Genomic DNA, 20,462 nt, shown 5'->3' on the forward strand with positions numbered 1-20,462 from the left:
AGGAAGGCAGACGCTCAATGACTGAGCCACCCAGGGGACCCCTGATTCTCTTTTTTATTGGATTGCTTAAAAAAAACTTTTATTCTAGGGGCACCTGGGTGGCTCAGTTGGTTGAGCATCTGCCTCTTGGTTTCTGCTCTGGTCATGATCTCAGGGTCCTGGGATGGAGCCCACATAGATCTCCCCTTCTCCCTCTCCCTCTGCTCCTCTCCCTGCAATCCTTCTCCTCTCTCTCTCTCTCTCTCTCTCTCTCTCTCAAATAAATAATATTTTTTTGAATAATTTACTCTAGGTTTTGGCACCCCACCCCAAAAGAATTAAATAGAAATACATTTCTTTCATTCTAAAAACAAAGCCAGAAAAAGGACTTTGGACTACAAAGGAGCTGACGTTAAATATCACAAACATGTTTAATATTACTTCACTTGGCAAAAGTTTATTGAGGGTTTGACAAGACCAAGCACATTAGATATTTACTTCACTTAAGTTTACGACACCCTGTGTTAGAAATAAGTATTCCTGCTTTATGCATAAGAAAACTGACACAGGGAGAGTAAATGATTTTGGCACCATCTGATAGTTGACAAGTGGCATGGCAGGGTTTCTGACCTAGGTCAGTCTGGTTCAGCAGTCCATGTTCTTTGTACTGTAGCACCCCTTCTCAAAGGCCAGTCAACAGTACAATTGAATTTAAAGTCAAAATATGCTCAAAGGGCTATGAACTTAGTTTAAATTTGATAAAAAATAAGTCTTGTTATTACTTTTGAAAACATAAAGTAATACTTTCTGAACTGTGCTTTCTAAACCATCAGCCACCACAAACTCCATTATCAGGATTTCTCTCTCTCAGGCCTAGAAGTGAATAAACTGCTCTCCTTCCACCCAGACTTTACGTCTCACTTCTGGTTTTGATTTTTATTTTTTAAGATTTTATTTATTCACGAGAGACCCAGAGAGAAGTTAAGACACAAGTAGAGAGAGAAGCAGTTTCCCTGCAGGGAGCCCGATGCAGGACTCGATCCCAGGACCCTGGGATCAAGACCTGAGCCAAAGGAAGACGCTCCACCGCTGAGCCAGTCAGGCATCCCTTGATTTGTTTTTTAAAAAAGTTTTTATGACCAATATTTTTATTATTACTGTCAAATAAGGGCCAGAGTTGGAATTTCTTTTAAAGATTTTATTTATTTATTTGAGAGACACAGGAAGAGAGGCAAGAATATAGCAGAGGGAGGAGAAGCAGGCTCCATGCAAGGAGCCCCATGGGGGACTTGATCCCAGGAATCTGGGATCACACCCTGAGCCAGATGCTCAACTGCAGAGCCACCCAGGCATCCCATGTTGGAACTTTCTGATTCCTAGGCCCTACTAATGGTTTTAAAATTTAGCATTCCTAATTTGTTATCTCTTAAAAACGATTAAGTTATTTTTGTCTGTTATTTAAGAAGGAGTAGGACTCGAAGAGAAGATATATTGATAATATGGGAAATAAATTTACATATCTTTGATTTCTAAGATAAACTGTAAGGAGTAAGTGGCATCCCATTTTATTTCTGAATAAGACATGGGGTTATAAATATTTTGTTATATACACATCTAATGAAATACATTAATATGTGTTGAAAAATATAATTATTCCTTATTCATGATCTTTCAAAGCATTTAAGCTAAAAAAAAAGTCACTATGTGTGCCTTTTTATTTTTAGTTATACTTTTCCTTTTCCTCCTGTCTCCCCTATGAAACTGTCAGCCTGCACTCTGAAACTATTGCCTGAGGATATGAGACATCATTGACTTGTCACATTTGTTATAAGGCCAGAAAGACACTGTCTTCTAGTAGCATTTAGTCAAGCAATTACTTTAAAGTCCAAATAGCTATCAAGAAGTACTATGGCCGATGGCTGCCATCTAAAAATCTCCAGTAAAAGTAGATCACTAGTTCTAATTCCACAAATGTTGTCCTTTACCTATTTGTGTGTGTGCGTGTGAGTGTGTGTGTGTGTGTTTCTTTCTACTGTTTTGTATACTTTCCCCTCATCCTTCAGGTATCAGCTTTGCCAGAATGGTGAAAATGAGAGAAATGCCTCTCCTTTGTGTTCCTGACATATCCTGTCTTTAGACCAACCCCCGACGGTGCATGTCAGATTACATGAAATCGTTGTTTATTTACCAATTCCCAAGTAGGATAAAATTGTAGAGAGGACTGTGTCTAATTCATCATTATAATTCCATTACCTGTCATAGTGCCTGGAACACAATATATCCTCAAACTATATTTGTTGAATAAATGAATGAAGAAAGTAGGAAATGAGAAAACCAGCAGTCCTGATATGTAGGTGCCTCTACTAAATAATTCAGCATCCAAGTACGGTTCAAATATATTTAATAGTTGTGTATTTTATTGTGTATCTTTACATGTATTTAGATTTGATTTTATTTTTTTCAAAGATATTATTTACTTGAGAGAGTGAGAGAACACACAAAAGCAGGGGAAGGAGCAGAGAGAGAAAACCCAATGCTCCAATTCCAGGACCCTGAGATCATGACCTGAGCTGAAGGCAGATCCTTAGCCCACTGAGCTACCCAGGCACCCCAGGTATTTAGAATTTAATAGAACTTGGTGGGATGAGCACTGGGTGTTATGCTATATGTTGGCAAATTGAACTCCAATAAAAAATTAATTAATTAATTAATTAATTTAATAGAACTGTTGACGTTCATAATTTTTAATTTTTTTTAAATTTTTTTCTTTATTTATTTGAGAGAGTGGATGAGGAAGAAAGAGAGCATGAGCAGGGGCAGAGAGGAAGAAGCAGACTCCCCTGCTCAGCAAGGAACCTGGCTTGGGACTCAATCCCAGGATCATGACCTGAATGAACTGAAGCCAGACAGACTTTAACTGACTGAGCCACCCAGATGCCCAAGTTCATAATGGTTTTAGAATTTCAGTGAAAGATAAAGTATCCAAATCTGAGAATATAACTGCTTTTCTCTTGCCTTTTCATTTGTTTCCCCAGTTGCTACTGAACTTGAATCTGGATTCTGTAGAACTCCTCCAGGATTTACTGTTGTGTATTACAAATTGGAGGAATCAACTGAAGGATGTGAAAAGGCACAAACCTCTAGTTATAAAATAAGTAAGTCCTGAGGATGTAATGTACAACATGCTGACAATAGTTAATAATATTGTGTTGCATATTTGAAAGTTGCTAGGAAAGTACCTCTTAAAAGTTCTTACACTGTCTTGATACTGTTGCTTTATCGTTAGTTTTGAAATCAGGTAGTATGAGTATACCAACTTGTTTTTCTTTTAGATAATTGTTTCACTTAGCATAAGGATTAATTTAAGAATCAATTTCTACAAAAAGTTCTGCTAAGATTCTGATAGGATTTATATTGAATTTACAGAACAAATTGAGTAGCATTGCTGTCTTGAAAATATTAACTTTATCAATTAACGAACATTCAATGTCTTTTCATTTATTTACTTGTCCTTTGAGTTCTCTCAGCAATATTTTAAACTTTTTAGAAAACAAGTCTCGAACTTCTGTTAATTTTTTCCCAATTATTTTATTCTTTCTGGTGCTATTGAAAATGGAGTCATTCTCAATTTAATTTTGATTGTCCACCAATAGAATGCAGAAATACCATTGGTTTTGAATGTTTATCTTATATCTTGAGATATTGGTAATTTATTAGTTTTAGATTTTTTTATGAATTCCTTGAAATTTTCTATAAGTCGTCTGTAAATAAAAATACTTCTACTCCTTTCTCTCCAATTTGGATGCTATTATTATTATTATTGTTTACTTTATTGCACTAGCTAGAACTTCAGTAAAATATTAAATAGAATTGATGAGAGTGGACAGCATTTAAGTCTTAGGAGGAAAGCATCAATCTTTCGCCATTAAGTATGAAGTGAGATGTGAGCTTTTTGTAGATTCTCTTTATCAGGTTGAGGATATTCTCTTAACGAAGTCCCTACTTCGTTAAAAATTTATTTATTTATTTATTTATTTATTTATTTATTTATTTATTTATAAGATTTGGGACACCTGCGTGACTCAGCGGTTGAGCATCTGCCTTTGGCTTGGGGTGTGATCCCAGAGTCCCAGGATCAAGTCCCACATCGGGCTTCCTGCATGGAGCCTGCTTCTCCTTCTGCCTGTGTCTCTGCCTCTCTTTCTCTATGTCTCTCATGAATTTATTTGAAAGAGAGAGAGAGCAACTGAGGAGAGGGACAGAGAGGGAGGGAGAGCAAGGGGAGGAAGAATCTCAAGATACGCCCTGCTGAGCCTGGAGCCTGATACGGAGCTTGAGCTCCGGACCTTGAGATCATGACCTGAGCCACTCAGGTGCCCCCAAAATTTGTGTTTTTTTAAAAAAAATTTTGAATGTGTGTTGGATTTTGTTAAAATCTTTATCTTTAAGAATATCATGTATTTTTGATCCTTTATCCTGTTAACATGGTATATTATAATTTTTTATTTTTTAATGTTAAACCAACCTTGTATTCCTGGGAGAAATCCCATTTGATCATGGTATTTAATCTTTTGTATATATATATATATATTGCTACTTGATTTGGAAGTATTTTGTTAAGGATTAGAGATTGTAGGATCTATCACTTTATGATAAAAAGGATTAGTTAACAGTTGAATTGTTAGTAAGTTTGATGAAGAGCTAGCATTGGGGCAGAGAGAGAACTCGATGAGCCTAAATTAAAGGCAGAGCAAAAGAGCAGGACCCATAACAAGGATGACAAGGACAAGAAACCAGAAGCAGATGAGGCTTTAATTAGTGTTTTTGGGGAGGCTGACAGGGACCAGATTACAGGTTGTTTTGTATCCAAATATATTGAGCAGCATAGAGTCTCTTCTGTAGGTGCCAGAAAGCTTGTGCTTGTGTTTTTTTTTTAAGATTTATTCATTTATTTATTTGAGAGAGAGAGAGCACACAGGGAGGAGCAGAGGGAGAAAGAGTCTTAAGCAGATTGCCTGCTGAGCATGGAGCCCAACTAGGGGCTTGATCTCAGGACCCTGAGATCAGGACCTGAGCCAAAACTGGAAGTCATACACTTAACCAACTGTGTCACCCAGGTGCACCAGGTGAAGGGTTTTAAGTAGAGAAGTGGAATGGTCAGATTAATAATTTGCAAGGATCATACTACGGGGCAAGCATGGAGAAAGAGAGTCCAATATAAACAGTGGTGACAGTTCCAGTGAGAGATAAGGCTCTCCGATAAAGACAGAGTGGTAAAATTGGATGGAGGTGAGGAAATTGAATAGAGAATTATATAAGAGATAAAATAGGATCTAATGATTGATCAAATGTGCATATGTGTTTGGGCAGAAATAAGACGTGGGATTGGCTAATAAGCCGGGCTGGTTTCTGGCTTTCTCCAATGGCTAACTGGATGGCTGAGAGTATCACCAACCGGGGCAAAGGTTATAAAAGAATGAGCACTATCTGATTCAGCTGCATGTAACATAACCTAAAATACTGTAGTTTTAAACAGAAGAGAAGTTTATTTTCTTTTGTGTAAAAGAGGCTCAAGAAGTTGGTCCAGGTCATACATCATGCTTGTGTCTCTAGATCCTTCTATCTGCTATTCTTAGCATATTATTTTCTCCTCAGAGTCCATTGTGGATGCTCTAACTTTTGACCATCACATTTGAATTCCAGGAATTAAAAAAAAAGCGATGAAGAATAGTACACCCTGTCACTTTAAGGATATTTTTGTGCTGGCTAGTAGTCCCATGGCCTCACAGTTTGCAAAGAAAGCTGGAAAATGTAGTTTTTATTCTGGAATTGTCACATGCCCAGGTAAAGAAGTGTCTCAAGCACCCTGGTGTTAGAAAGTGAGAGATAAGAAAGATCCAGGAGAGGAGACTGAGAAGGGGAGCCAGAGAAGTAAGAGAAAAGCCAGGGAAGTATTATGTCATGGAATACAAGTGTGCTAATGACAAGTCACAGGAGATGCAGACTTAGGATGGACACATATTTAGCAATATGGAGGTTACTGGTGGCCTTGCTGAGAATTTTGGTGTAGTAGTAGGTTGGGATGAAGGTTCCATTGGAGGAGATAAATTAGAGGAGAGAGGTTAAGAAAATTAAAATGTTTTTTTTAAAGATTTTATTTATTTATTCATGAAAGACACAGAGAGAGGCAGAGACATAGGCAGAGGGAGAAGCAGGCTCCATGCAGGGAGCCAGATGTGGGATTCGATCCCAGGACTCTGGGATCACGCCCTGAGCCAAAGGCAGACATTCAACCACGGAGCCACCCAAGAGTCCCACAACCTGTTTTTTTTTTATTATTATTATTATTTTATTTTATTTACTTATGATAGAGAGAGAGAGAGAGAGAGAGAGAGAGAGAGAGAGAGAGAGGCAGAGACATAGGCAGAGGGAGAAGCAGGCTCCATGCACCGGGAGCCCGATGTGGGACTCGATCCCGGGTCTCCAGGATCGCGCCCTGGGCCAAAGGCAGGCGCCAAACCGCTGCGCCACCCAGGGATCCCTAATTTATGTTTTTTTAAGGAAAGAAAATACTGGGACTGTGACTGTAGGAGGAAGTAAGGTAAAGGGAATTTTATGTTTTAGGAAGAAAGAAATAACAGTATATGTATGTGTTGATGAGAGGAATCAAGCTGAGAAGTAAAATTGATGCCAGTAGAGAGAGGAAAGACTTTTTGGAAAAATGTAATCTAGGACTTAGGTGGAGGGGTGGCCTTTTCTGGGTGGCCTTTTCACCTGTAGTGCCAGGAGTGGTGGAGGACAGGTTGATTAGAGTTTGTGTACTGGGAGCTTGTGGAAGTTCTCTTGGGATTACTTCTATTTTCTGAATAAATAGGTAGCAAAGTCATTCACTGAGAGCAAAAAAGGAGGGGTAGATTTGAAGTGGGAGTAGAAGAAAGATATGAATTAGTGTGTTGGAGAGTGAAAGTATGAATATACTAGGAACAGTTGATAACTTGGTAGCATTGACTTCCCACGTGAAGTTTGTGACCATAAATTTAAGGTGGGTAAGAGTCAGAACAGGTGGCTGTGACTTTTCTCTTGTTACTTTCAGCTGCTTTTGGGCGGAAAGTTAGATTTTACCAGGTTTGAAGTTTAACCATGGAAGGGATGATGATGTGGGAAAGAGGCGAGGGATTTGAGAGTTGTAATGATAGAGTTTAAGATAAATTATTTTTTTTTAAAAAAGATTTTATTTATCTATTCATGAGAGATACAGAGAGAGGCAGAGACACAGGCAGAGGGAGAAGCAGGCTCCACGCAGGGAGTCAACGTGGGACTCGATCCCAGATCTCCAGGATCAGGCCCTGGGCTGAAGGCGGCACTAAACCGCGGAGCCACCCGAGCTGCCCAAGTTTAAGATAAATTAAAAGGGAATAGCAGTCATCTAGGAGGAGGGGTGAGGGCACGTGAAAACATTGTAGGATCAGTGGCTTGACAGTCAGGTGGGATAAGACTGCCTAAAGTTTGGAATTTAGTGAGAGCAAGCTGGAAAGATAGAAGTCAGTGGTTAGAGAATGGTGTGTGAAAATCAAGATTACGAAGGTGGAGCAGCTGTTGTAATAAGATCTGAGCCATGACCATGGGAGGAAGTGGCTGGTGTAGTATAGAGGCCAAGATCATTGAAAGGGAGGAGGTCAAGGAATGATGTTTTGGGTATTGAAGGATCATCTATGTGAACTCTCTGTAGTCTCATTGGGTCAAGTTGTTCATATGCAGAGATGACTTAGGTCAGAAATCCAGCTCCTCCTCCACTGCTCAGCTCTATACTCCAGTTTTGTTATCTGAAAAATGGAGATACTCAAAGTTTCTACATCCTAGGGCCGTTGTGAGGACTAAATGTATTAATGCACGTAAAATACTGACAACAGTACTGGAAATACAGTGAGTGCACAATAAGATTTTATTTTTATTTGTATATTTATGACTAACTGATCTATAACTCTAGCTCAGACTTTTCTTCATACAGGCTCATATATGTTCCTTTATAACAAAAACCCTTGAAAACTTTTCTGAAAATCCCTTTTCTACTCTTTCTCATATCTCTTTTTCTCTTCCCCTCTCTAAAGTAAATACCCTGCCCTAACTGCTTTTGTTTTGCTTTTTTGTGTTTTCTTTTTATAAAAGATTTTATTTGTAATTAATCTCCACATCCAACATAGGGCTTAAACCCATAATCCTGAGATCAAGAGTCGCATGCTCCACCTTCTAAGCCAGTCAGGCATCCCTCAAATGCTTTTAAATCAATGATCTTGTCTTGCCAAATCTGGTTCATTCTCAGTCTTCATCAATATTTGACATGGCTCTGATCAAGTCTTGGTTCCTAAATCCTTTTCTTTCTTTTTTTCAAAGATTTTATTTATTTATTAATGAGAGACATAGAGAGAGAGGCAGAGACATAGGCAGAGAGAAGAGCAGGCTCCATGCAGGGAGCCCAATGTGGGACTCGATCTTGGGACTCTGGGATCATGCCCTGGGCCAAAGGGAGGCACTCAACTGCTGGGCCACCCAGGCGTCCAGGTTCCTAAATCCTTATAAAGATTTGGTTTCAGGAGCCTTGGTGGCTCAGTGATTGAGTGCCTGCCTTCATGCCCAGGGCATGATCACAGAGTCCCAGGATCGAGTCCCACATTGGGCTCCCTGCATGGAGCCTGCTCCTCTCTCTGCCTATGTCTCTGCCTCTCTCTCTGTGTCTCTCATTAATAAATAAATTAAATATATATATATATATATATATATAAAAGATTTGGTTTCCAGGACATCTCATTCTCCTGGGCTTTCATCCTACCCATTCTTAATCTTCTTTGCTGGATCTTCCTCCTCTTTCTGACCTCTAATATTGCACAGTTTGGGCTAAGTTTTCTTTTCTTTTCTTTTTTTAAAGATTTTATTTATTTATTTATTCGAGAGAGAGAGAGAGAGAGAGAGAGAGAGAGAGAGAGACACAGGCAGAGGGAGAAGCAGGCTCCAAGCAGTGAGCCTGATGTGGGACTGGATCCCGGGAATCCAGGATCAGGCCCTGGGCTGAAGGCGGCGCTAAACCACTGAGCCACCCAGGCTACCCTAAGTTTTCTTTTCCATCCATACTTGCGCCCAACATGATCTGACTAGTCCCACAGTTTCAAATAACATCTATCTGTATGCTAGTGCATCCAAACTAGATCTCTGTGATCTTATTCTCCTGTAGCCAACTCCTGCTGAGCAACTCAATTTGGAGGTACAGTAGGCATATCATATTCAACTGTCCAAAACAGTTGATCGTCACTCCAGTCAAACTCGTTTCCCCAATCTAGCTGATGGAATCACCATTCACTAGTTTGCTCAGGCCTTGGTGTCGTCCCTTCATTTGTCTTTTTTTCACCCTGTGCAATCATTTAGCAAGCCTTGTTGACTCTAACTTCAGAATCTATCTGGAATCTGGGCACTTCTCCTCACCTTTACTGCTTTCTCTTTCTTTTTTTCTTTAAAGATTTTATTTATTTATTCATGAGAGACACAGAGAGGCAGAGACAGGTAGAGGGAGAAGCAGGATCTCTGCGGAGAGCCGGATGGGGGACTGAATCCCAGGACCCCGGGATCACATCCTGAGTGGAAGGCAGCCGCTCAACCACTGAGCCACCCAGGGGTCCTGACCTTTACTGCTTTCATGTGAGTCTGACTCACTATTGTGCTACATCACGTGTGGGTTTTCCTTCTTACCCCTATACCATCTCCGTTGGAATCCAGGAAGCTTTCTAAAAAATGTAAATGTTTATCATTATAAATAATCTAAAGCGCAAACGTCACCATGGCACTCCCTGGCTGTAAAAGCCCTTCCTGAGGGTAGTGTTTTTTTGTCTTTCCTGCTGGGCAACAAACTGTGAGCTGAATATTATTATATTATCATATATATGTATAATTATTCTATGAGCAGAACATTTTGTATTGATATTAATAGCTGGCATTTCTTGAATCACAATGCATAGATTTAGTGAAATATTACGGCGTCATTACAAATGGTCTATTTGATGTAGTAACATGGGATTGATCCTGACCAAATAAGGGAGGGGGTGGATAGCAGATCCTACCGTTACTTTTACACGATTATGACTGAATAGACTGCTATGTATATATATATATATATATAGACACACACACATGGTTATAGCCTGGAAGTGGATGAGAAAAAATGCAAACAATTGCTACAATCATGAAGTTATAAGTGGTTATTTTTTTTAAACATTTCGTTCAATCATGTTATTAAAAACAAAACAAAACAAAACAAAACAAAGCACCAAACCTTTTTTTTTTTTTTTTTCAAGGACCTGGCCTGCACTCCAGTCTGCAGCCCAGTCCCTCCGCACGTCCCCTCCCGCAACCAACCGGACAAGTTAGCATTGGGTCCTCCGGGCCACCGTCCACAGGCCGGGCCCACCCAACGCGAGCTGGAGCAGCGAAGAGCCACTCCCTCGGCTCCCTGCGCTCCCCCGCCCCACTTCCTCCCTCCAGGCCCCGCCCCGTGCCGGTGCGCATGCGCACGGGCGAACACGTGGCTGCCGCGGAGCCAGGGCAGCAATGGCGGCGGGTGGCGGCGGAGTTGCCGACCCCCTGTCCCCGGCAGGGGTCCCCTGCGCCTTCTCCCCGCTGAACCAGGCCTACTTCGCCTTGGCGTCTGCCGACGGTCAGTTGCGAGTGTGGGAGACCGCCAACAATAGGCTGCACCAGGAGTACGTGCCTTCCGCGCACCTCAGCGGTACCTGCACCTGCCTGGCCTGGGCGCCCGCGCGGCTGCAGGCCAAGGTAAAGCGGGCGGGCCGGCGGGGGGTGGGCGTCCGCCCGGGCTCGGCCCCTCAGCACCCCCGGCCCGACGGCGCGTGGCCCGGCGTCTCGCGCGGCCCTCCGAGGCCCGGGGCGAGGAGGCACGGAGCGCGGCGGCGGCGGCGGCGGCGGCGCGGACTCGGCCACTTCGCGAGTCCCGCGTGCGGCCTGCCCGCAGAGTAGCGAAAGAGGGCGCGGCCCGGCGCGAGGGACTGTAGACTGGAGCCCCGCCGACGGGCTCCTTGCGCTCGGAGCCCCGCGCCCCGCTGTCGCCGGGGCCGCCATGTTCGCGTAGGCCCCCGGTGCCCCAGGGCGGCTTCCTTCTGCCAGTCCTCGCGCAGCAACATGTGCTCTTCGGTGTCCTGGATTTTGACAGAGCCCCTCCTTGGGACTGTACTACTCTTCTCCGATTTCTCTAGCTCACCAACTTTGCCTAAGGCGATTGGAATGAGTGAAGCCTGTTTCCTTGCTTCCGGACAACCCCCCCACCCCCCCCACCCCACCCCAGAACCCTTGGGTGCAGGCTCACCACGTGTTGTCTTCCACGTCCAGTGTGTAGGACTCTCACTCTTGAAACTCTTGATTTCTCGGTCTCGTTTCCAGGCTCAGTCATTTGAAACTTCATGCTTTTTCATTTTTAACATCTGCTCAGCTCCCCCTTTATGCACCCCCTCGTTAAGTCTGAAGTCCGCTTTTGGATGTGGGGGTAAAGCGAAGTAGCTGGTTTAATGTAATGAATGTGAATCCAGGTGAAGTTTCTCTTAGATGGGACGTTGCCAAGTTAGGGAAGGCTTCTCTCTTAGGGCCCCATCTCAGGTAAGATGCCATTCGCTGTTGAGTCACTCGACCACGTCTGCTCTAACTCACATGCACGTGGGACTGCAGGTATAGGGTAGTCACACCGAATCAGTCTAATGTGATGCGGAAGCATCAGGTATTGTGAGTGTTTAGCTGACACCGTGTGTAAAACTTCAGAGGCTAGTATTTAAGACAGATTTTTAACTCCCATCTGACTACCGTAGGGGAACTGCTAAATTTTTAGGTTGAAAGTAGGGGTACACCTAACTATGCTTTGGATGAGTATGTTTAGGTATTTTTCAGATTTTTTTTTTTAAATTTTTTTTTTTAACTTTTATTTATTTATGATAGTCACAGAGAGAGAGAGAGAGGCAGAGACACAGGCAGAGGGAGAAGCAGGCTCTATGCACCGGGAGCCCGACGTGGGATTCGATCCCGGGTCTCCAGGATCGCGCCCTGGGCCAAAGGCAGGCGCCAAACCGCTGCGCCACCCAGGGATCCCTATTTTTCAGATCTTAAAATAGATTTTCCTAGTTTCTAGATGAAGTGACTTTAGTTGATAAATAAACCATTTCAGGGTTCTTAAGGCAAACTTGGACTTAAAAAAAATAGTCGTCATTGTTAGTTGCAGCAGTCTGCATATTTTTCCTTTTTAAAGTTGTTTTCTATATTTCTGTTTTAACAGTCCTGTAAAGTGATACTGATGATACTGATGATACTGATACTGATGCTGAGGGAAAACCTGGAGCAATGATTAGATACATGGATCCAAGCTCTACCACTTACATTTAAATCTAGGTTTGGCTTCATAGTAGTAATTGTGCCTCTAGTTCCTCATTTGTAAAATGGGAGTAACAGAACCCACCTCATAGAGTGGTTGTGAAGGTGAACTTGTTTGATAATGCGGAAACATTTAGATTGGTGTATGTAAGTGCTACAAGGTTTTTTATTTTTTATTTTTTAAATTAATGTATTTGTATGGTTAGTCCTGGAAGGTAGATAAAGACTAACTTTTTGCCTTGCTTCTGAAGAAGAAGCTGAGCCTCTGGAAAATTAAGCAACTTGCAAAAAAAACCCCAAAAATAGAACCAGGACTAGAACCCAGATATTTAGAGCTTCGTTCTCCATTATCTACAACAAATAATAGTTAATATTAGGCTGGCAAAAATTTGTTGCCCTGTCCCCCTTTGCCTTTCTGTTGACTTATGTCACATTATATGGCTCAAGAACAAAACTTTGGCCTCGTCTTAAGTTTCTTTTTGAAAGTCATAGTTTTGGATTATGTATAGCACTCTGAAATAGTAGAAAAATATCTGGATTTGGTTTCATATCCAGAACTCAACTCACACTTGCTTTTGTCACATTGAGCAAGTCACTCATTGAAGGGCCTCATTGAAAAAGGAGTTTGACTTAAAAAAAAAAAAAAAGTTTGTATAAGTTTCAGTATCATTTTATCTGGATGCTTTCATTTTAGCCACACAATCTAAGAAATACCCTGAAATAAAATTTTTAAAAACTGAGAATCAGAACTAGGGAAGTTCCAAGTGACTTCATCAAAGCTTTAATAACCAATAAAGACACTGTGACCACCAGGGTTAAGGTCCCCTGACTTCTGGTCTACTGTTCTTAACACTGTAACTCTAGATCTTGAGTCATAAAATTGAGAGTTGGGGGGAATGTAGGAAGAACATCCAGTCTTCATCATATTGGGGATGTGTCCTAGAGCATCAATTTTACTTGAAGATTAGAGAAGTGGTTCTCTTAAGTGTACACAGATGTTATGGCATAAAATTATAAAGTCACATGACTTTTCTAAAGCTGGAAAGTGAGTGATTTGTAGCAGCTGCTTCATCTCTGTTCCCAGGTCCCTGGTTTATGATCCTTGCCACTGAAATGTTAAGATGCTCTCATTTTATTAAACCCTTTTATTTTACATCTTTGAGGATTAGAGTTTCAGGCTTGGAAAGGATTTTATCCTGCATTCCCAACACCTTAAGATTTTTGTTACTCAAACATGAAGTGGAGGGATGTCTGGGTGGCTCAGTGGTTAAGTATCTGCTTTTGGCTCAGGATGTGATCTTGGAGTTCCGGGTGTGAGTCTCACCTCGGGCTCCTGTGAGGGGTCTGCTTCTCCCTCTACCTATGTCTCTGCCTTCTCTCTGTGTCTCTCATGAATAAATAAATAAAATATTTAAAAACAAACAAACATGAAGTGGAGGTTATGCCACCCACCTTTCAGGCTTCTCAGATAATTAAATGAGGCAGTGTATATAATTGATGTAGTAAGTGCTCAGTAAATATTAGTTGTTATTGAATGATTCATTGACCATTCCCTGTGGGCTCATTTTATAATTTACTGCTACAATCCTCAGTGTAAATCATTTTGTAAGAGTATCCTATATCTAGTTCAGTAAGTGGCAAGTTGCCACCCAAGGACAAAGTTTGATGATATCACTCCTGTGAGTGGAGAAAAATGAGTTGGTACTGAGTTGCTTAGGTAACAAGAGTTAAAGCAGTGGTTCTTAAATGTTTAGAAGAATCAAATTGCTCTTTCTTGTTCTTGGCCAAGAATGATTATATATGCCATAATAGTGTTTAGAGGGTTTTTGTACATATCATATAGATGAGCATATCATTTGGTTGATGGAACCTGGGAAGAGAGGACCTCTAATGATGATAAGAAAAGTGCAAGGAAACAGATTGATGGACTGTAGAGATGGATGCTGTTTTTAAAGCTCTTCAGGTATGTGTGTGTAAACTGAGGCTGAGATGTTAACTGATATGCCAAAGCCACACAGTAAGTGCCTGAGCCACCTGTCACTGACCCTGCTATTTCATCACCCCCTGAAATCTCTCAAACTTTTCTACTTTTCCTTTCCTAGATGGGCTATAGCCCTGACGAAACAGACCTTGTCTACTATCAGCTACCACAGTAAATGTATTTATGCTGCTTTGCTGTCACTGCAGTTAAAATGATCTCACACAGCTTAGTAGTGCTTGTTGAATGAAGTACATGGCATTTCAGACATGAGACAGGGCAAGCACAGTAGCATTAAGAATGTTTCTAGGAGGAATCTGAGTTGAGTATCCCTATTCCCAGCCCTAGGAGATATAGTACAGTCCAGTTGTGTTTGTGAATATATGATGCTTTATCTTAGGGTCTTTCTAGTATTTAAACCTCAAGACAAGGGAAAATTTGCAGATGAGATCCTGTTGGCAGGAATAGAAGTTCCTGGTTATCAGAATTTGTTTTCAATATAAATACTGTGTAATTACATGTAAAATGCACACATTTTGTTCACAGTTATCCATGAAACTTAAACATTTGTCAGAGAAGTGACAGTAAGGTAGGCCAAGAAAAGGGGTAGGAGACTAATTGCAGAATGGAACTTGAAACTTGGGCATAATTTTCAGTGTCTAGAGGTCAGGATTTTTCAAAAATAGGTTTTGATCCATTAGTAGATTATGAAACAGATTTAGTGGGTTGTGATAGAGTTAAAAAAATGGTGTATTTAGCATGGGAAAGAGTTTTTTGTGGAGCTTGTTTCAATTATATATACATATGTTTTTATGAGTGTGTGTATTGGCTCTCCATGTAAACTCTTCTTACTCTGGGAACTCAGTCTAAAAACTCATTGCTTAATTGATCAGACTCAGATTTATCACTTGGATTTTTTTTTTTCCTCCTGTCTTCACCACATCTGCCCTATGTCTTGCTTTTGTAAATCATGCACTTAGCCCCTTGAGATTCTCACTCAGCCTTCTTACTGCCTTCTGGATCACGTGCTGATAAACTTTTTCAGACTGGTGCTACTCTTTATTGCGTAACCTAGTCAGACTCTTCACACTGAAAAAGACTCTAAGAAATCACATTTCTGGGCGCCTGGGTGGCTCAATTGGTTAAGTGTCTGTCTTGGGCTCGGGTCATAATCCCTGGGCCCTGGGATCAAGCCCCAAGTCTGGCTCCCTGCTCAGTGGGGGAGCCTGCTTCTCTCTTTTCCCCTCTCCCCTACTCATTCACTCTTTCTCCCTCTCTCAAATAAATAAAATCTTTTAAAAAAGAGAGAAATCACAACTTTTGGGTCTTCACTCCTGGTACCTCTAGGAACTCCAGATTTTCCAGTCACAAATGTAAACTAAAGTTTTAGCTTACCCTTTTCATTACTTTATGTATTTACATGTGTAATGAGTGTGTACATGACATTGTGCTAGGTACTTCAGAGGAAGTAAAATTGCATGTGACTGAGACACATTAAGGAAGAAATAGACAATTCAGATATACTGTGTCTGTAGTGAGAAGCACAGTATGATGTATACCTTAAGAGAAAGAAGTTTTTGTGGAGGGATGAGAGTTAGGGTGGACCTTGAGGCATGGATACTAGATCTTTAACCAAAAGAAAATTGAAGTGAGCAGGAAAAGGTCCCTCCAAGTTGAGGGAAAAGCAGAAGCAAAATGGGAAAGTATTTGTGATTAGGGAGTGTAATATAAAGATGGAATTGGAAAGAAGATTGGAAAAGGTGGTCTGGAGGCAAATTGCAGATGCTTTTGAATACCAGACAGTTGCTTGTATTGATTCATTCTTCTCTGGGGAGTCACTGAACTTTTTGATCATAGGAGCAACAAGTTCAGAAAGAAAATGCCAGCAAAGGTCTGTCATAATCTATAATCGTCAGCACTATATTCTTGGTAATATTTAAAATAGTAGATTTATTAAAATTCACATTGCTAGGCAGCCCCAGTGGCGCAGCGGTTTAGCGCCGCCTTGCAGCCCAGGGTGTGATCCTGGAGACCTGGGATCAAGTCCTATGTCGGGCTCCTTGCTTCTCCCTCTGCCTGTGTCTCTGCCTCTCTCTCTCTCTATATGTCTCTCATGAATAAATACATAAAATCTTTTAAAAAAAATGCACATTGTTTTTATAAACTTACCTGGTTGACCTGTTCAGACATGCTCCTCCTGCTAACTGGAAAGTGATTTTTAAAAAGATCGTCCAACTCTGAGAAAATATGTATGAGTCAGTAGTTCTTTGAGATGCATTGTGTGCTTAGACCAGTGATCCTCAAAATTGGGCATAGGTTCTGTGGATGCTCTTCCAGTTGCCTCTGCTTGCTTCTCCCAAAATACACAGATTTTGTTGATAGGGAAATTAGTATTTGAATATGTTAATGTTTAATATCTAAAATTTCTTGGTGCTTTTTATTTATTTTTTTTGTCTTGTTAAAAAAATCTCTACACCCAGCATGAGGCTTGAACTCACAACCTAAGATCAAGTTCTGTGCTCTTCCAACTGAGGAAGTTGGAAGACACCGCTTTATGTGCTTTTTAATGCAAATTCATATCTGTAGAAAAACATACACGTATTTGGACCAGCCTGTGTTTCACACATTAGAAACCTCAGCGTGAGATCATTTTTAACTTGATTTGGGAAAACCAAGAGTTGGAGAAGTAATTTCTAGAATCTGATGAGGTATAGTAGGAGATTGGTATGCTTTCCCCCACTGCTCTTGCCTGAAATAGTTGTTTGTATTCGTAACCTTGTGCAGAAACCTCATCTGCCTTGTCGGATCATTCAGAGGTAGATTTAAACATTCATTGAACTGAATGAAGGTGGGACCTAGGACATTGCTTGTGCTAAAGTTTCAATGTTTCAAGTAAATTAAATGTTGCTGATAAGACCATCAGATAGTTTTATACTTGGCTTTTAATTGTAACTTTTCTTTGGGGTTTATTATTAATGTAGATACATTTCTTTGGACTTGCAAAATGTGTATTTTATATATGTGTAAAAAGTTACTATTGTTAAATCTTTTTACTTTTGTTGACCTAAGTGTGTCTAGTGAATACAATTCTTCAAATGCAACATCCCTATAACTAAGAGAAAAAAAAAAGGAGAGTACTTTAAAATCTACTCTTGATATTTTTTATACACCTGAAACATCGTAGTTTTCATTGGCGATTTTTGGGTTGGGCAAATTTTTATGTATCCTGGCTGGGCTGCTGCTTTTTGTACTATAGAACAAAGATCTTGCCCTATTGAGAAAATGTTCTTTTTCCTGAGGTAGTGGTCTGTTTTATGTTAAAAGAATGGATTTCTTAGAGCTTTATGCTAAAGCACAGGCTGGCAAGCTTTAATTTAAAAAACATCATACGTAAGAGAAGTTCTGAAATTACAAATTTTCAGCGTTGTAAACTCTGATGTAATACTCTGAAGTTGTGATCTTGATTATCTTTGGACAGACAGGAGTTGTTAGTATTATTTTTGAAGTAAATCAAAAGTAGTTTTGTGGCATTTGACACTAGGTTGGAACTTGTGCCTCGTAAGTCATTGGGATCACCAAGACCATGAGGAACACTCAGACTCACCACCCTTAATTCTCACATGATAGAGCAACTTTAGTGTACTCTACTAGTTACAACTATTTTTTGACTGAAACTGAAGTAAATGTATGTTTATAAAAACATTTGAGTAGCCTTTCCTGAGAATGAAGCTAGAACACAAAGATGAGGAGGGAACACAAAAAGGAAGTGTTGATTGCTCTGGTATGGATCTGTCATCTCTGCTTGAGAGTGGAGGCTTCACTTGGAACTGTCACGAGTGGTTCATTTCTGAGAAGTAGAAGCATCAGGGAGACTGCTTGGACCTTTTAAGAGAATACCAAGAGCATGTCTTATTTGTCCCATTCCTTCCAGAGAGGTAGGAGACAGGGACAAAGAATTTTAAGCTCTTCTTCCCATTGGAGTGTGTCGTCCCCCCCCCCCCCCAAAGTGAGAAAGCATTTCAGAGTTGTCCATTCCCCCTCCATGGTAAGTGTCTTTTGGTAGTGGTCATTTCATTTGTGGGTTAGTGGGCATTTACATTTATGTGTTAATGATGTCTTGTGTTTGAAATACAAAATGAACCATTTGTTTTTTTTCCCCCTAGGAAAGTCCCCAGAGGAAAAAAAGGAAATCAGAAGCTATAGGAACGAGTAACCAGATTGACTTGTTGGCCCTTGGTACAGCAGTTGGTAGTATTTTATTATACAGTACAGTGAAAGGAGAATTACACAGTAAATTGATAGTAAGTATAGATGTGTGTGTGTGTGGATGTGTATCATATATAAAAGAAATGATGAAGAAACTGATTATTAGAGATTTATTAAAAACAACAGAATAATGTTACAGGATTTACACCATGGGGCATTTTTCTGCCCCCACCTTTAAAATTGTGGTAATGTTTGTTAATAGCTATAATAGGTAACATAATCTTTATTATAGGCTAGAATATGAAGAACTGTTGACGAGCTTTGTTTGTTTATTTATTTATTTATTTGACAAGGTTTAAAATAAAGGGTAAAAGGAATTCTAGGTACCACAAATTGTGACTGCAGGAAAGCGCTTACCACCTTTTGGACTGGGTGACAAAGGAGACAGTTGGGATCACTGCTGAAATGCCGACCTTTGAGGAGCAGGTGTTGCTCTCTTTGCTGCTGTCTCTTGTGGAGGAGTGACCCCGTGGGTTTGGGGTCCAGACCTCTGAGGACAGAGCGCTAGCTGACTGCGGGTGTCTCTGAAGAGAGGGGAGACTAGTTCCTCAGATATTAGAACAATTGCATATTGGGTTCAGCTGCTACTGAAAGGATTTCTCTGCTAGGGTGAAGAAACACCTGGCTGATGCACACTAGTAGACAGGATAGAACAAGTTCCTTGTTCCTCTTTCAGCCTTATCTCCCTCTAGCACGCCTTATTGGTGGAGCCTCCTGGCCACCTAGCTGGCGAAGCAGAAATGTGGTCTGGAGTTCCAGCCTCAGCATCACAGAACAAAGTGAGAGTTTGGCACTACAGGGCAGTGATTTAACTTAGCATAATTTGTTTCAGACGTTATCTATTACATTATGTTTTTGGTGTTTCCTGAGCTTCTGTCTTTATATAGGAATGCTTTATGTATGTATGAATCAAAGTGTTTTCTATTTTAAGTAACATTCTCCATAGATCATTTGGACCTACATAATGTTGAAAAGGGAAAAAAAAATTGTTCTATCACTGAGAGATGTTTAATAGATTGTGGTTTCTTTATGCATGTGTTTAAGCAATATAATTCTCATCTATTTCATTTCCTGGTATTTCCCATTAAATTACAACATGAGCAGTTTTCATATATGCCAAGGACTAGTTTCAATGACTGCCTAAAATCCTACTAAATTAGATAATCCCTTGGTGACTTAATAATTACTGAGAATTAAAGTGTCTTCCAGTTTTTTGTTGTTAAATATTTTGTTTGCTGTTTACATGGATTCCCAGAATTACTAATCTGTAATTAATGAGTCAAAATGTTAAGGCTTTTTATGCATAGTATACTAACTTGGAAAATCTTATTTTCTTACTAAATTTTTTCTACGGAATTTACCTGTTTATATCCTTTATTCAGTTCTTTTGTGTCAGTGATATAGGACTTAGTTCCTTGAGTCGATAGCTCATTCTTGGGAAAGGACATAGCTGAACTTGATATTTAGAAGTATTTTTCTTTTGAGGTTGGAGCAATCTGTGTAATAGAAGTAGTGATTTTGAGTTTTATTCTTAGCTTACATAAGTACATGATGGTGATTCATGTATTCATTTCATTGTAATGTGAATTTAAGTAGAAAAGTGAAAATCATAATTGCTCACAGTTTAGATGATGTAACACCTTATTCTACTGAATGAGTTTGTCCTGGAATGTGTGTGAGGTTGGTGGGAGAGTTGAACTTGCCCTTCCCCTGTTGATGTCTCCATTCCTGTTTGCTGCTGAGTGAGTGATCATCTAGCTGTGTTGAATGTTTAAAGTATCGTTGGTATGGTATCTTCCATAACATGAGGAAATATTTAATGTTT

At 40.4% G+C, this 20,462-nt stretch overlaps 1 protein-coding gene across 1 annotated transcript in view; it reads left to right on the forward strand.

The window, feature by feature from the left end:
- The first annotated feature begins 10,294 nt into the window (after positions 1–10,294).
- Positions 10,295–20,462, forward strand: part of WDR43 (WD repeat domain 43) — a 50,429-nt gene continuing 40,261 nt past the window's right edge. Inside the window, exons 1-2 of the mRNA XM_055327004.1 lie at positions 10,295–10,797; positions 18,535–18,672. Coding sequence (XP_055182979.1) covers positions 10,573–10,797; positions 18,535–18,672 — 363 coding nt within the window. The 5' untranslated portion in view covers positions 10,295–10,572. The remainder of the gene's footprint in view (positions 10,798–18,534; positions 18,673–20,462) is intronic.

This window comes from Nyctereutes procyonoides, unplaced genomic scaffold, assembly GCF_905146905.1.
Source record: "Nyctereutes procyonoides isolate TBG_1078 unplaced genomic scaffold, NYPRO_anot_genome, whole genome shotgun sequence".
Lineage (NCBI taxonomy): Eukaryota > Metazoa > Chordata > Mammalia > Carnivora > Canidae > Nyctereutes > Nyctereutes procyonoides.